This window comes from Emys orbicularis, chromosome 14, assembly GCF_028017835.1.
Source record: "Emys orbicularis isolate rEmyOrb1 chromosome 14, rEmyOrb1.hap1, whole genome shotgun sequence".
NCBI classification, from domain to species: Eukaryota; Metazoa; Chordata; order Testudines; family Emydidae; genus Emys; species Emys orbicularis.
The window spans coordinates 23938494-23955965 of NC_088696.1; the positions used below are offsets into that span (position 1 = coordinate 23938494).

Here is a 17472-nt window from a genome sequence, read left to right on the forward strand (position 1 = left end):
GCACGCAGTGGTGTTCTGAATGACATCACCGGGCCGCACGGGCAGTGCCCAAGGTGACACAGCGTGGCATGGAGCCTAGGTAAGGCCGCTACGCAGCAGAACCCAAGGGGCTGGAAGGCTGGGGACAGAGCCGGGCCTGCGCACCGAGCCGGATGCCTGAGTGACAACCCCCCCCCCCCCCCCGCCGAGGGGGCGGGGCGTGCGCACGTACGTACGTGCAGGAGGCGGGGCACGGCGTCCGCGCGGCGCCACGGCTACCGGGAGGTTGCGCCCGGGAGTGACTGAGGTGATCCGCTCGAGACGCAGTCGCCGCCATGTTGTCCGTGGCCGCCCGCGCCGGCCCCTTGGCTCCGTACCTGTCGGCCGCGGCGCACGCCGTGCCGGGCCCGCTGAAGCCGCTGGTGCCGGGGCTGGTGCTGCAGGCCGAGAAGCTGCCGCTGGACCCGAAGCGGCCTGTGCTGTGCCGGGAATCGCTGAGCGGCCGAGCGCCCCGCGGAGGCCTCGTCGCCACCGCCAGCCTCAACGGTGCGGGACAGGGGTGGGGGCAGCCTGGGGACGGGGCGCTGAGATGGGCCTGGTGGAGCCGCAGGGTCGGGAGTGGTGCTGGGGCCTGTGGACCTTGCTGTCATGGGGAGCAGCGCTCGGGTCACTGCAGGGTGGGGGGGAGCCAACCCGGGAGGAGACTCGCACCACCAGCGGCCCCCAGCCTCAGGTCAGTGTGTGCGAGGGGAATGGGCCAGGCCTGCGTCTGGCCCCTCTGCATCCGCACGTCAGGGTTGGCTAGGCCTTGGGGGTGACCTTGGAGGCTGGGGCTGCACTTCTCATGCTCGGGTTTCTTCTGCAGCTCAGCTGTGAGTTCCTGACTCTGATCTGCCCCCCGGAAGTGTGTGTGTCTATCCCCAGCGGAGGAAATCTTTTCAGCCCACATAGGATCTGGTGCAGGGGTGCTGTAAATCTCCCCTGTGTGCGGGACTGAGGGAGACTGGGAAACGTGGACAGTTTGAGTGTTTTCCATACTTGAGGAAGTAATTGAATCTAATCCAGTGCAAACTGCGTGATCACAAGCAGTGATTTTAGACAAGAGTTTGTGCTTGACTCCTTGGTAGGTACTCTGGGCAGGATTTCACTTCACCGCTCCAGAATGGGGAGAGAACAGAAAACACTGCATGTACATGTTAATGGTACTTAATTGTGTTAACTACAAGTGAAGGACTACATCTGAGGCCAAAAGTGAGGGGGTTCTTTATAGTTACAAAAACAACAGTTTTAATCTTGCAAGGAGACTCATGCCATCAGCCTCACTGTTGTCCAATTCATGCAGTGTTTTGCAATTGTATGTGCAATGGTACGGACAGAGTAGTTCCTGTTAATAGAATGTTTGTATAGTGGATGACTTTACAGGACTTAATTTTCAAACTTAGCAAAGTCAGCTCTCCATGCAAAACTTCAGTATAACCCCTTTTCCAATAACACTATCCATGTTCCAGTTTTTAAAACTGAATGTATTTATTCCATTTTCCTATATCAAAAAAACATGGGCTTACACATGTTAGTGCATAAATATGGAGACAGTGGGCGTGCACAAGTATTGACCAACTGACATGTTAAATGCCACTTGAGTCAATGTAGACAAGGCCAAGTCTTGTTTAACATCAGGTTGAGGATGTTTCTCAAGGTCCAAGCATTAACCTAGTTTCTAGGCAAGGCAATGAGGGTATAAGCCTGCACAAAATGGACAGAATAGTTTCTCTCAGCTTCCAGATTGCCTTTGCTTGATTTAGTTAATAACATTTTTATTGTAAATGGAACAGTTGCAGCTGCACTTAAAGTGGCCACTGAATGTGTGTGTTGGGGGGGAGGGAGCGTCTCAAGTTCTGAGTGACCAACTTGAGACTGTTTTGGCTTGATTTTCAGAGGAGCAGAGTACCTGCACCTCATCTTGGGTGCAAATCAACCTCAGCCTCAGTTTTTGAGACCAGAAATTGCACTTAGAATTTTGGCCTTTATCTGACGTAATTGAGATACAAACATAGAACTCTACACTACAATTTTCAGAGTCACATTCCAGCGTAAGAACCCCACTTTAAAATCCTTAATTCAAACTGGCTTGTGTGCTGCTACGTTGTACAGAAGTCATCAAAATCTCCCACTTCAGTGGCATGTAGTAATAGCTTTCACTGTGTGGTCTCACAGTTTACACAGATGTTGAACTACTATTCCTTGTGGAAAGATGCTTTTGTAGTGATTACAATTACACAAATATTTGAGGCTGACATTCTGCTACAAAATGCACATCCTGTCAATAATTTGACTACTTGCAGTGCAAGTAATAGGAAACAGTTTATTCTCAACACTATACATGAGGGTTAATACTAAATTGCACTTCTCCATTGAAAGGAGAACACAACATTTTTAAGCTTAAAACTATGTTGCATCATTACATCCTTAGGGGGTGTAAACTCTAAGATCAAGAGTTAAACAGAAAAGTAAATTAATAATACTTGCTATCATAGAATTTTAAAAATCACTGCTTAATTTCTCTGCAATTAAAGACAGAGAAAATGGCTGCTTTTTGCAAAGTTCCTTGTAAATAGATGCACTTTATAGTCTCCATTAGTTCTATCTTGGTGCAGTCCTTGCATGATGATTTCCTTTGCACATAATGTCCTTATAAATCCTTTGAGGGGACACATCTGTTAACTTTCCATGTTATTGATGGGAATTTCTAGAAAAAAATGAAACATGCAATGTAAGGCTAAATATCTCAGTACACAACAGAATCTTGGCAGGTAGTGTTTTCGGTCTTTAAATTGATATTTACTTTATTCTTTAACTGAGTATCAGTTTTTGTTAAGACAAATAGCATTCACCTTTTCTGAAAAAACTACCACATACGTTTGCATTAGTCCTGACCCAGTGGACCATTTTGGCATAATTGTGAAACTGGGAATCCAACCAGTAAAATTTGGCACTGGAATATGAATACAAGACCTTAGGGAAACGTCTTAAATGTGTGCAGTAATCCAGCAAACACATGCATGCTTATCTCTACACACTCTTGAGTGGTTCCATTGAAGTCAGAGTAAAGTACATGTATAAATATTTGCCGGTTCACGGCCTAAATGCTTTTTTAAATCCATGTTTCTTAATCCCAGTGTTTCTGGGGAGCTTTAAAATGGAAAAAATCTCACTTTAAGAATTTCTTAGTCTTCCCTCCCTGCTGCCCCTGGTATTCTTCAGATTCAGTGTAGAACGTTAACATGTATAATAGGCCACCATGTAACCTACTACTGTCTCCAAAAAAAAAAAAAAAAAAAAAGATTTTAAAGTTTTAAATTTGGGGTAAGCCATCGCTCATAAGCAGTCTTTCAATAAGAAAAGTATGGTAGGGAAGATTTGGCAAGGAAACAGATTTCAAGCTTTTAAGAGGTTATAGAATTTTAAAATGTCCTTTAACATTGCTGTATTTTAAGTTGTGCCAGGACTCTTTAAATCATTACATAGCCAGTTGTGAATATAATACAATCTGGAGTTTTTCTTTTTAGACAGACTTGGCTTATAGTGTCAGATATTGGTGGGGGTGGTGGTGGTCACATGATAGAAACTGGTTACGTTTCCCAAATGGTTTTATACTACCACAACAGAGTGGTAACTATTACTTTCTAACAATATGCAGTTATCAGATTTACTGTTTACAGAAAGTATTATGGACCTCTTTCCAATTTCACCTTGAATTCCTGGAAACAAAACAAAAAAGCTTCATAGTCAATATGGTATTAGGTTTTTATTATGAAGATGCTTGCAGTTAATAGTATTTACCTTTTTGTTGCAGCTCCAGCTAGCGTTCGGTACATCCACAATGATGTCACAGTACCTGACTTCTCTGACTACCGTCGCCCAGATGTGTTAGATAAAACAAAATCTTCTCAAGATAGCAGCGATGCTAGGAAAGGGTTTTCCTATCTTCTGACCGCAACAACATGTGTAGCCACTGCATATGCTGCTAAGAATGTTGTCACCCAGTTTGTTTCCAGCATGAGTGCTTCTGCTGATGTGTTGGCAATGTCAAAAATTGAGATCAAGTTGTCTGAAATTCCAGAAGGCAAGAATATGGCTTTCAAGTGGAGAGGGAAACCCCTTTTTGTGCGTCACAGAACCCAGAAGGAGATTAATCAGGAAGCTGAAGTACAATTGACTGAACTAAGAGATCCACAGCATGATTTAGACAGAGTAAAAAAACCAGAATGGGTTATACTGGTAGGTGTCTGTACTCATCTTGGTTGTGTACCCATTGCAAATGCTGGAGATTTTGGTGGTTATTATTGTCCTTGCCATGGGTCGCACTATGATGCATCTGGCAGAATTAGAAAAGGTCCTGCTCCAGCCAACCTTGAGGTTCCATATTATGAATTTGCTTCTGATGACTTAGTTATTGTTGGTTAAATAGCTGGACATTTGTCTGCTCATCTTTTGCTGTATGAACATTGTGAAAAAGGGTTAATATTCTGGTGTGGTATAAAACTAAATGATCCTAAAAATGTACCTAACTGTCTAAAGTCACTCATACCAAGAAGTATGCTTAAATGCTTCCCAATAAAGAATCAAACTGAGTGATCTGTCATTTACTTGCTGTTATAAAATGCTGTTAGTGTCTAATTACTGAAGAAATCTGATGGCGGTACCTAATAAAAAAGTTATGGATGCCCTGTAATACGTATGGGGTGATGTAGCATTGGAACAGAAAACTTGTCAGAATTTTCCATACTTATCCCTAGCCACTCTCCAGAAAACCCTTGCATACTATAAGAGGAAAATCTGACCTGGGAACAACTCAGTTGTTTTAGGGAACAGATAAAGACTAATCTTTAAGAGGCAAACTTTAAAAAAAAAAAAAAAAATCCCTACTCATAATTACAGACATGTTATTTTAGTTTGAAATATCTTGCTTTCTACAGCAGTCTCCAAACTTTTTTGATCGCACACCCCATCAGTAAAAAAAACTTTGAGCACGCACCCTCTGACGCACACCCCCAAGGATCCTCTTGCACGCATCCCACTTTGGATACCACTGTTCTACAGCAGTATACATGGTTTTTGACTTTGATGGTAGATGGAGATAAACACTGATTAAACTGTTGATTTAAAAGTAAAAACAAGTAATTCCAGTGTAGTGAGACTTCTATATGTGGTTGTATGCCAGAAAAGTCAAGTTCTAATCTCATTAACTTCTTAAATAGAAGCAGTTAACTAGCAAGCAAAATAAAGTTTACTGATGGGAACTCAACTTTCTAAATGCAAAAAAAAAGCATCATAGGCAAAGTCTGACCAGGAAGCATGATGATCTATTCATGCTTTAGGATTGCTAATATTTATATTTGTGCTTTCACACAATTTATCAATCCATAAAGTTAGATGAATCATTATTATAATGTGAGAGAGAGCACCATAATCCTTTCCTTTTTAAAGCATGTGTATTTTGGAAGGGTTAGTCTGTCGCTTAAATCTGAAAGTGTCCTCATTTTAACATTGCCACAAAAGGAGATGCTGTTTCCAGTGGTGGGTTTTATATAATATATGCACAACATATAGGAAAACTGGAAATCTATGCTTCAGGCTCTTGTGGTTTTAAGAACAGACTGCCATATCTGAGTAGCATGATTCTTGCATGTATGATTTGTGTAACCTCATAACAGCTGTTAAATTCTGCAACTCCTTTCAACCTTTATGAAACCATAAAGTGTTAACATAAAACATTTACTTCAGTTTGCAACATTAGTCTGGCATTAAGCTGGGGTTTTTAAAACACACACTACTGCTTCCTCTACCTACACTGCATGGATCCCATTCTATTAATTTTACGTTTTTTAATAACGAACATTCCTAAATTGCATCCAGTTTTTAATCAGGTCACTATTTCTTGTCAGTCTCTGCTGTACCTCCGCTGGCTTTGGGGGATATAAAGCAAGACGAGTTGTGTATTACAGCAATATGAGCACATATTAGTAGAATTAAGGGTTTGTTATCATTTCTGTGATAACACCTTGTTTTATAATGGACATTCACAGAATCTAGCTAGGTTCACTTGATGCCAAAAGCCTGCACTGGCAGCATGCCAGGAACGAGTGTGCCTAATTTACATATACACAAGCATATTTGCTTGGATTTTCCTTGACAGTTGAAAACAAATTACTTGTTTAAGTTTACTAGCAATAACGTGGTGTTATCTTCAAGTTACATTTACACTGAGGGAAAAGGAGGAGGTAAGGAAAATAACGTACTACTTTATGAACACTTGCTAATCCATAACTCCCCTGTGAGCTAGGTAAATCACCATCTTCATAAGAATTGTGATATTCAGAACAGCAGTTGATGCAGTCTCGTCTTTCATGTCAGATACTAGCCAGAACCAGATGCTTCAGTCAACGTTGTAAGATTTGAGGCTGGGCAAGGAATGGTGATTCTGTTTCATGGAGGATTTTGAAATGTATTATTGAAATTTTGAACAGCCAAAATTCTTTGAAACAGAATCCAAAAGTTTTGGAAACAAATCTAAATACTTAATTTCTATAACTTTGAACTAAATTCTACCTGGAGGGCTGCTGTGGAAACTGGAACGCCTAGCTGAGATGGGAGCCTCGGACGTTGTGCTCTCGGGGCTTCCCAGCTCTCCTTGAGTCTGCAAGCTCATAATTATTCTGAGCCCACAGCATCTTACTCATGATCCATAAGTGAAACCTGAAAGATTCTACCTATGCATAATAAAGTATCAAAATGAGTATAAAAAAATCCATTCCAATTTCTCTTAATATATTAATTTTAATGTGTTAAATATGTAGGCCTAAATAAGGGCTGCATCTGCTACTCAGTGAGATTCTGCTGTTCAGAAGTTCTGTGAACCAGTCTGTTTCTAGTTAGGAGCCTAACATTTGAAAATGTTGGCTCTAGTTTTCAAGCCCTGTAGTCTGACATGTTTGAGACAAGTGTCTATTTAAAAACAAAAAAACCCTGAAATAAAGGCCTTCATCTTACACATATGCACTGATTTTCCTCAACATTTGGGAACTGTGATCTATAGAGGGCACCTTGAATTAATTAGTGAATTTCATAAGTTCTCCACATTTATCAGTGTACATGTAATCATTATACTTTGACCTGCTTAGCTTCTGCTACAGCTCTTTAAGTGCCTGGTGATAAGCCTTTCTCCGTATTCCTATTTTTAGGAAAATGGAAAATTGCATTGTTCATGAACTTTTGTTGGTTTCAGTTTATTTCAGGAGGGAAAAAATCTTGCAAGTTGTTGTTGGGTAAGTAGAATCAGACAAGTTAAGACTTTTAGCTCCTCCGCCCCCCCCCCCCCCGTTTTTAGGAGAGGGGGAGCTCCCAAGCTGAACCTTGAATTTATATGAACATCTTCCATTGTGTAACAGCAAATAGCTAGCCTATTAAAGAATAGTTAAAATCCCCATAGATTCTCTTGTTTTAAACATTCATCACAATTATAACAAGCTATATGATCCTTCAAAAACACTGAATATTTTAACAAGTTCTGTCGTGTCTGTGCATGTATAAAATCCTAGACTGCTTTGCAAGCATGCAAAGTCCTGCCATACAAAAGTAATATATAAACCAGTTTCACCTGCTACTTCTTTTAGGGGCACTGTCAATTTAAATCACACTTCTATGTGATATTAACTACATTTTTTTTACAAGTATAGATTAGAATCCTGTAATAAAGATATATGTCTATTCACAATTTCTTTACTTTGTACATTTGACAGTAATTTGTGTATTATATATTGTTTCCCTGTCATAGTCAATTTCTGTTTAGTGAGTCTTCCTTACAAGAATGGGGGGAGAAAAATATTAAAAGGATGCAGAGACACTTAGCTCCTAATGTTTTTAACTCTACTGTTAGGAATTGACAAGTTTCAAGTTGACAGTCTCCTGTTATAGTTTATCCCTCTTTTCTGTTACTCTTTTACCCCAAGGAAGTTGAATGATTTACTGAATGGAAGGTTTTCATCTCTTTAAATTTTCTGGCTTGGGGTATGCAGGAGGTCAGATTAGATCAGTGATTCTAAGCCTTTTTGGGTTTAGGACCCATTTGTAAATCTTGATGCCCTGTCACGACCCAGCGACCCTTATGAGATGTCCCAGACCTGAAGTCCTCCACCCCCCTACAGTTGTACAAGGGTATAGACTCTTAAAAGTGCAGCCTTAGCCAACTTTCACAGTGACTTCAAACATATAAGATTAAGTGAAGAAGTTACTCCAAAATTTAGCAGTATAAGTGTTAATGACTTTTCCAGAATATTCATTTCATGCCAGTAATTCTCAAAATACATTTTAATGAAGGATAAACTGACATGCACAGAAGTTGTGACTTTTGCACAGTCATCATACACCAAGTCAGCCACTGAACCAGGAACAGAACCCTGCTTCCCATGCCCCAAGTCTAACCACTAAAAGCATGTCTTCTCTTATACATATGACAACAAAGCCCAGTCGAGTTACTGAATATGATGCTTCAGTTGGATTAAATTAACCTTACAAAATCTTGCCAAAGAAATTAATATAACACATTAACACTCCGATTTTTTTGAATGAAGTGCAAGTTTTATTATTGTATGAGTGGAATATTTTCAATTTTGTTCTAACCTTAAACCCTCCAGAGCTCAGGCTGTTGGAAAATTCAGATACTGATTTCTTTAAAAAGGAATAGAGATGTAACATTTTTCAAGTCAGAGCAGTTTTCCCATTTTCAGACAACAGATCTTCTTTTATGAGAAATGACATTTAAAATGGGGTCAATGTATAAAACGCAGTTAAGGCCAGTTGTCAAGAGGAAAATGGCAGTAAATAAGGAATCAAAATGAAAAGAAGTCTTAATAAAATTCTTACGCTACAAAAGTGGCTGCACCCTTTGACAGAAGTAGGTTTCTGTTTCCTTGTTGATTAGTGATTCCAACAGTTCAATATTTCCCAGATACAGGAAATTATGGCACGAGAAGTGATAAATCCCATTGTGTCTCCTGCCCATGCCAAGCAAATTTAGTATTTAACAGATGGACTAAGACACACTTGAGCAGAAATATTTTCCATTTAGGATGGTTGAGCATTAAAGGTTTGGTGGTACTGTACTCCTCAGGGTGAGGATACACTGTGTGAATGAAAAGTAGAAATGTTTCTGTGTAATTAAACTGCTAATCACACAGCATACTCGCTTAGATAGTATCCAATTCCGTGCACCAAAAAGAAAGACTTAATGGCATTAACTTGCATGTATTCCCAAAGATTTAATGGCCAAGTGACCTGCTGTTTGGACATACTCCGTTAGGATGTCTCTATTTTGACTTTCTTCATTAGCCTATAATGAAAATGAAGGTCTGTGCAGATTAACTGCTGCTGCTCCAATGATGACCAAGCAGAATACCTGCCAGTACTGCTAACATCAACGCAACTCCAACAATATGTCCACATCTCTGGTTATTATTTCTTTAATTGTGAACTCACTGAATTACATACCCATATGCCATTTTGGGAACTTGCCGCACCTTTCTCTTTAAGAATGTCTCTGTAATGGTATATAAGAGGGGGAGAATGGTGTCTTAACATCAAAGCAGCAGCTTATACTACTGTTGAAGATTAGATAATTATAAACAGATAGTACTTAGTGTATTTTCATTTGTAATCAAGTATTGAATGCCAACGCCTTAGCTAAAGCAACAAAATCTTAGCTAACTTTCACAATGTTTTACAATTAATTTTATTGATTTTAAAAAACTATGCTGATTCTATTAATTTAAAAAACTGAACAGTATAATTCCCAGGTGCAGCCTTACCCATCCAGGTGCACTTTATGACCCTTAAAGTAAAGCATTTTATAAACATTAGGGCCCCAATCATGCAAACACTTAGTTCATTGGGACAACTCACGTGTTTATAGTTAAGTATAAAAGTGTTTGTAGGGTAAGAATCTAATTACTGAAATCTCTCAGCATCTTTATGGAGGTAGGAAAGTATTTTATCCACATGACAGATGATGGAGCAAGTGAGGCACAGAGAAATAAACTGATTTGCCATGTGACTTTGAGTAAGCCTGTAGTAGAATTGGGAATAAAATCCATAAGATTTGGTTCTCACACCTTCTCCCTAAACTATAATATATGAGAAAACACATCCTAATTTAGGAATTAATTAACCCACTACTTAAACTGAATCAAATGTTATTCTGCTTACAATTTAGTGAACAAAAATAGTAAAACAGTGAACATGAATAAATGAACATGAAAACACATTTTTATTTATTATTGAAGACTTTGTGAAGACTCGGTAATTCATTTCTTAATAAAGGAATAGATCAATGTTAGTCAAAGCAGCCCTGCCATTTTCATGCACCGAACTTCTCTCACCAGTAAATAAATATGTAAAATGGCGCTAAAATACAATACATTATAAAGAAAAATGTTCAGGATAAAATAAGGTGAAATGGAAAAAATAATGAGTTCAAATGCTATGTCAATTAGAGCTGTCCAAAAAAGTTTCCACATTTTGTAAGGAGTACTTTTCCATTTCCTCTTTGACCAGAGACTTCTTAAAGTCAATAACTCCAGAAGAGATAAACATGCAGTCTGAACAATGATAAATCTTATTGTCCATTATTGGTCTTCCTGCCAATGCCAAGCAAACTCAGTAATTAACTGATGTGCTAAGATGCACTTGAGCAGAAATATTGTCCACTGTTTCCAAGAAGGATCGTTGTGGTCTAACAGTTTGGTGTAGTTATCCTCTGCATAGGTAGGATACACTTTGTGAATGAAAGGTAGAAATATTTCTGTATAATCAAAGTAGTATGCATACAGCATAGAGAGCCAAGGAAAGTCCCTCACACAGACCATCAGCACCAATGATATGGGGTTAATTGCCTTGTGTTCCCAACATTTTTGTGGCTCTTCGCCCCATGCTGTTTTAATAAACTTCAACTCCTTTAGAATGGTCTTAATGTAGCTGCTATTCTTTAATGAGCCATAAGGAGCATGAAGATACTGAGCAAACTCACTACTAACAGTCCAAAGATGGCCAAGCAGAACACTTGCCAGAATTGCTAAGATCAACAGAACCCCAACGATCGCCTGCCCACCTGGCCTTTTATTTCTTTTAGCACTTTGAAACTAAAAGAAAAAACAAGCTCCCAACATGGCAAAGATAATTCAGCAAGCTCAGTCTGTAGCCTATGCTATTGTTCTGCTGAATGCCTTCTCTATTCTGCTTTATTGCATCATGAAATAGTTGCCAGCCAGAAAATGCTGAACTTACTTAGAGGACCCTTCAGATTCTTCTCTGCCTTTTGGATAATTTGCTTTCTGTCAGGACACCTCACACAGAACCCATGTGCCAACTGGTCTGTGCCTAAAGTTCTAAACTTAGGGATTAAACAGAATCTCAAAACTGCAGCTGTGACAGCAAGAAAACTTGATAGTAGAAATGAAGAAGTGGTTAGACATTGGTGTGGTCTTCTGCCATTTTAAATCAGTTTGTAGGTTTTACCTTATTCTGTTTTGCCTTAAATTAATTTCCCCTCCCGTCCTCCCCCAACCACTCTCTCTCTCTCTTTAGGAAAATTGTTTGCAGTTATAATTGTGCCATAAAGGAGTGAAAGTAACAACTCTGGTTTAATCTCGGTGGTCCTACAGAAACTGAAATAACGGATATTCCTGTAAGGGTATTGGTCCTATTTTGGAGGATGATTTCTCCTCTCTCAAGTCTTGATATTGAATGCCAAGTAACAGATGCTACCCCACGTTCATAGACATCCATACACTCTTTCCCCCTTCTAACTCTATGGTGGCAAGTTAGCCACACATCATCCATACCAACCATGCAACCTCACAATGTATTCCTTTGAAACTCACTATTACATAGCTACCAAGGAGATGTTATAATTGTAAACGAGCCTCCTGTGAAATCATAGGCCTCCAAGTTAATTTCTCTATACAGAAAAGGATACGCTGAGCTCTGAACAGTTATTTAGGACACACTGGGAGAGATGGAGCATTTGTTACATGCATTTAAATGACAATTCACAGCTGATGTCATGGTAATGACACAGGCAAATTATAGATATGCAATTGAAAATGAGGAGTTTTGAAAAACTAACCCTAAGCCTCTGTATGAATATTGTGTAGAACTAACCATATCTGTGCATGCAACATCCAGGAGGACTCAATGGTTCCTTGGATATATAATCGGAAGTAGAATCTTTCACTAACAGGTCTCTGGTTGAATCCAGCAAATGTGTTTTTTGGTCTTGGCTCAGCTCCATAATGAAAAAAAGTTCATCACAGTTGACACTTATGGACACCATTGTTGATGTTCTCCTTTCAGAGGCCACAGATTGAATAGTCAGAGGCTGAACTGTCTTACCTAAAGCTTGTTCATCTAGATGAGGGTTTTGTCAAATAGAGGTGGAGAAGGTTGCAACTGCTTCTGTTTGTGCTGTACCTCTACCGTTCTCCATATCTATCAATCCAGTCCATTTCACAAGCACTAAACTAATTCAAAGTTATGGGCGTGAGCCTCCCATGCTGACTGAACTGTGCTCTGTGCTGGACTGGAGATGGTTTTAAACCACCTTTGCTATTCCTAGGTCCTGAGGCTGGCTAGAGACCTCTCTTATTCCTGGCCAATTTATAATAGGCTGTGGGCTGCTCTAATTTATATCCAGCCGCACAGGGCCCCCTAATGTCATTCTGGTAGATTGGGATAACTTCAGCCATACTCCATTTCTCCCGAGTGTCAGGAAAGAGATTGTAGAGCTCCAACACCAGCTCTAATCCATTTAGGAATTTCCTATCCTGTTAAGGTGGCCTTCTGGTAGCTTGGTGCAGACAGAGGAGGGGGGCCAAGATTTGGTTCAATGTCTTAAAATTTAAGACTTAAGTACAAATTTTATTCTGCACGTAAATGGTTTAAAATTCAATTCCTTTAGTAAGTCAACATGCTAAAGCACTAAAGTAATTCAAGAGGTAGCCTCATTTTAGAGTTTATTTCAAAATTTATATTTTTGAACCTAGTGGTGCCAGTCAGGCCAATAGCCCTATTGTGCTAGGTTCTGTACAATTACATATGAATTCAAAGCCATGAAAATTTTACCTTCTAGACCCTCATACAGAGACCTATGCATGAATAATCCATACATGAATGCATAAGTCATTGCAAGATTGGGGTTTAAGAAGTCAAAAGGCTATGGGGAGGACACAATCAGATATGATTTGCACACTTTTCGTTTTTATTAGACATAGATAAATGAAATGCTGTCTTCATCAATCCCTCAACCTAGCTATCACTGATCAGTTGATTTCTGACAGATGTCATGACAGAGCTTAGTTTTGCAGAGAGAGTTGAAGGAGAAGCTGGGTAATGGCCCTTTGAAGTATCAAAGATTCAGACTATTAAATTTTATTCACAGAGTGTATAACCCCTGAAAGAATCAATAAAACAGGCACAAAGAGTAGTGATAAATGTGTAAGATCGAGACTGATGACTTCATGTATGTTATTTGGAACTGTTTGAAATGTCTGGAGAGTGGTGGCCAAACACCATGAGGACATTAGGGATATACGAAGTTCTTTCCACCTGCAAGTTTGTTATCTAGACAAAACTTAGTTTTGACTGATGTAAAGCCAAACATATCGCAGGTTCATTATTAGTAGGTAAATTAGCTGCTACCACTCAAGAAAGAGATCTTGGAGTCATTGTGGATAGTGCTCTGAAAACATCCACTCAATGGGCAGCAGCAGTCAAAAAAGCGAACAGAATGTTGGGCATCATTAAGAAAGGGATAGAGAAGATGATAGAAAATATCATAGTGTCTCTATATAAATCCATGGTATGCCCACATCTTGAATGCTGCGTGCAGATGTGGTCACCCCATCTCAAAAAAGATATATTGGAATTGGAAAAGATTCAGAAAAGGGCAACAAAAATGATTAGGGGTATGGAACGGCTTCCGTATGAGGAGAGATTAATAAGACTGGGACTTTCAGCTTCGAAAAGAGAGGACTAAGGGGGGATATGATAGAGGTCTATAAAATCATGACTAGTGTGGAGAAAGTAAATAAGAAAGTGTTATTTACTCCTCATAACACAAGAACTAGGGGTCACCAAATGAAATTAATAGGCAGCAGGTTTAAAACAAACAAAAGGAAGTATTTCTTCACACAACGCACAGTCAACCTGTGGAACTCTTTGACAGAGGATGTTCTGAAGGCCAAGACTATAACAGGGTTCAAAAAAGAACTAGATAAATTCATGGAGGATAGGTCCATCAATGGCTATTAGCCAGGATAGGCAAGGATGTTTGCCAGAAGCTGGGAATGAGCAACAGGGAATGGATCACTTGATGATTACCTGTTCTGTTCATTCCCTCTGGGGCACCTGGCATTGGCCACTGTTGGATGGATGGACCTTTGGTCTGACCCAGTATGGCTGTTCTTATGTTCTTAGTAGCTAGGACTAGTAATGTTCATTATTGGAGGAAAGATCAATTCAGTCAATAAAAGGAAGGGAAGAGGATCTATGATGTTTGACTGCCACTGGAAAAGGTTGTTTGTAAAGTAAGATCCTATTCTGAGTTCTTTGACAAAAACATGGATCTCCATCCTTCTATCTACATAGTATTTTATATCCACCATCACTGTATTATTTGAACACCACGCAGTTTCCGTCAAACTATTCAGCACCCTGCAAAATCAGACTCTAACATAATAAGTATTGAGTGGGGGCAATGGGGAAGGATATTTGGTTTAAGTTTTTATCTTACTGGTTTAATGGTTTTTGTGATGTGTCTTTCTCCTTTTGTTCTACATAGCTTTAAATTACATAAAACAATAAGGGGAGGGCAAGATGGAACCACACATGAGAGCAACCTTGGGCTAGAAGAGCAGTTGCTTAATACTACCCTCTGGAATATTTCTGAAAGAGAAATGAAAAACAAAATAGCAGCAATAAAGACTGTTACAAAACGAAACAACTGGTATTACAATATTTGACTTATTCAGAAGGTATCAAAGCAATTTGCATAATAGGTCCAAAATCATAATTTGACATCATAACTTTGTGATGTTTCCCCAACACAAAACTGCCTTAAAGTTCATTTAGTTGGCCACTATAGGATTCCTTCTGCATAAGAGATAGGAGCCTCTGTTCTGCTCTGTGTCACTCCTCTCCGTGAAGCCAGTACTGAAAGTGTGGGTGGCATAATGGATTATGACTAGGGAATCACCATGATGATCAGGGATACCCGGGTGCCATAACGTCTTTCACGTCTATTACCATCAGGTACCAGTTAGAGCAGCCATCAGGCTGCTCAACCTGGATTGATTTTGATTTACTGCCAAAATCTTTCAAACATAAATACAACACCTGACAATTAATACATTTCTGAACAAAGCAACTTTTATTGTGAGATAAGGTGGCAATCAAGTTTGGTTTTTTGTTTTGTTTTTTCTTTCCAAATGTCAGAGTTCAGGAAGACTCAGGGATTGATTTCAACAGAAATGCAGAAGTTGCAATGTCAGCCCATTCTTCTACCTACAGACTTTGTGCTATCCTCACTACAGATTCTATACTATTAAGAGGCTCAACATACAACATCCAGTAAAAATCAAAGTTGAGGAGAAAATCAGGTGAAATGCAATAATAAAGGAAGGTAAAATTTCCATAAAGTAATATTGCATTAACATGGCCCCAAAGGTAAAAAGGTAAAGCTTTCCATTCTCTCTTGGACCAAAAGCTCCAGAAGCATATTAACTCCAGGGCAGATAAACTCAGAGCTTGAATAATAATAAAGACTGTTGTCCAATAATGTGCTGCACGCCCGAGCCAGGCAAACTCTGCAATTAACTGATGGGCTAAGGTGCACTTCAGCAGAAATGTTGTCCACTGTTGCCTAGTGGGATCCTTCAGGTCCAAGGATTTGGTGGTCACATCCTCTGCATGGTCAGGACACACAGAGTGGATGAAAGGTAGAAATGTTTCTGTATATTCAAAGAAATACAAATATAGCATAGTGAACCGTGGGTATGTTCTCGCCCAGCTCATCTGAAAAAGCAGTTTTCTGAGGTTAACTGCTTTGTATTCCCAAAGATTTTGTGGCTGTTTGACCCATACTATTTTCACATGCTTTGGCTTTTTTAGAATGGCCTCCTTATGGCTATTGTTCCTAAGACCATGAGGAACATGTATATCCTGTGCAGATTCGCTGCTGCTGCTCCAGTAATGACCACACAGGACACCTGCCAGAACTGTTAAAGCTAATGTAACCCCTAAAAGAACATGCCCACGTCGCTGGTTGTTATTTCTTCTCATATTGAGAACTTGCTGAATTGTATTTGCCATCTTGGGAGCTAACTCCACCTTTCTCCTTAAGAAGATGGGCTATGCCACTGTTTTGCTGACTTCTCTTTTCCCTTTATTGGCATTGGGAAATAACTTTTGCGTGTTATCCAACAGTATCTGCAAGAGTACTCACTGCCAGTTCCTCTAGCCTCTTCCACTAGTTTCACTTCGCAGGTTTCATCTCCTTGTTTGCTTTTAGCTTGATTTCTGATGTCATACACCACATTCTCTTTTCAGAAAAAGTCTCTATAAAAGTAATTTTGCCTTATAGGATTTGAAGAAAAACAGGATACTTATTGGCTCACATACACTTCTGGTCCTGTGCAGATTGAGATGTTAAAGATCTTTTCTCCACTTTGGGGAAAGGGATTTTCGGTCTCAGAAGTCTGGGTGTTCAGGGTGTTACAGAACTGATGTTTCTTCAGTCCCCATGATCAGTGGCACAGCTTCCTCCTGCCCATTCCTGGTGATGTCAAGTGAGTTAGATGCCTCATCAGTGACAACCATGCTACCTCACAATACACACAAAAGAACTCCCCAACTACAGAGTTATCCAGGATAGGCCAGAATTACTATTTTGGAAAGTATGAAGGAGGCCCAACCACATGGTGAGTTATTTTATATATATTTATGCCACTGAATTTTTTGGGGCAGGGTGGGAGGAGTGTTAAGTTCATAATAGGGATCCTCTGCTAATTTTATCCATACAACCTGTCTAGCTTAATACTGAACACATGAAGAGAATATTTTGTAAAGATGGTTTGGAATTTTTTACAAAGTATTTTTCTGTTGAAAAATGCCAAATTCAAAACAAACCATTCATGAGCCAGGGAATTTTTTTTTGGCAAATTTCCTGTGTCAATTTTTAAAAAAAAAGTTTTGAAATTGGCAAAACATCCAATTTCAACATTTTGAAAATAGGAAAAAAAAAACTGGTTTTAGTTCAAAATGAATTTGTTTTGAAAAATTTTTTTTTTACTATAAATAACAAAAATAGAAAATGTCATAAATGAAACTAAATTTTCAGTTGAGCCAAACCAAAATTGTTTTCAGCTGATTAGTTTGTAAATGTTT

The 17472-nt window shown here is 39.4% G+C and overlaps 1 protein-coding gene across 1 annotated transcript; it reads left to right on the top strand.

The window, feature by feature from the left end:
* Positions 1–289: 289 nt before the first annotated feature.
* On the top strand, positions 290–4609 carry LOC135888815 (cytochrome b-c1 complex subunit Rieske, mitochondrial). The gene is made up of 2 exons (XM_065416600.1): positions 290–525; positions 3833–4609. Exons 1-2 carry the CDS (start codon positions 315–317, stop codon positions 4441–4443), a joined length of 822 nt encoding a protein of 273 aa, XP_065272672.1. The 5' UTR covers positions 290–314; the 3' UTR covers positions 4444–4609.
* The last annotated feature ends 12863 nt before the right edge of the window (positions 4610–17472 follow it).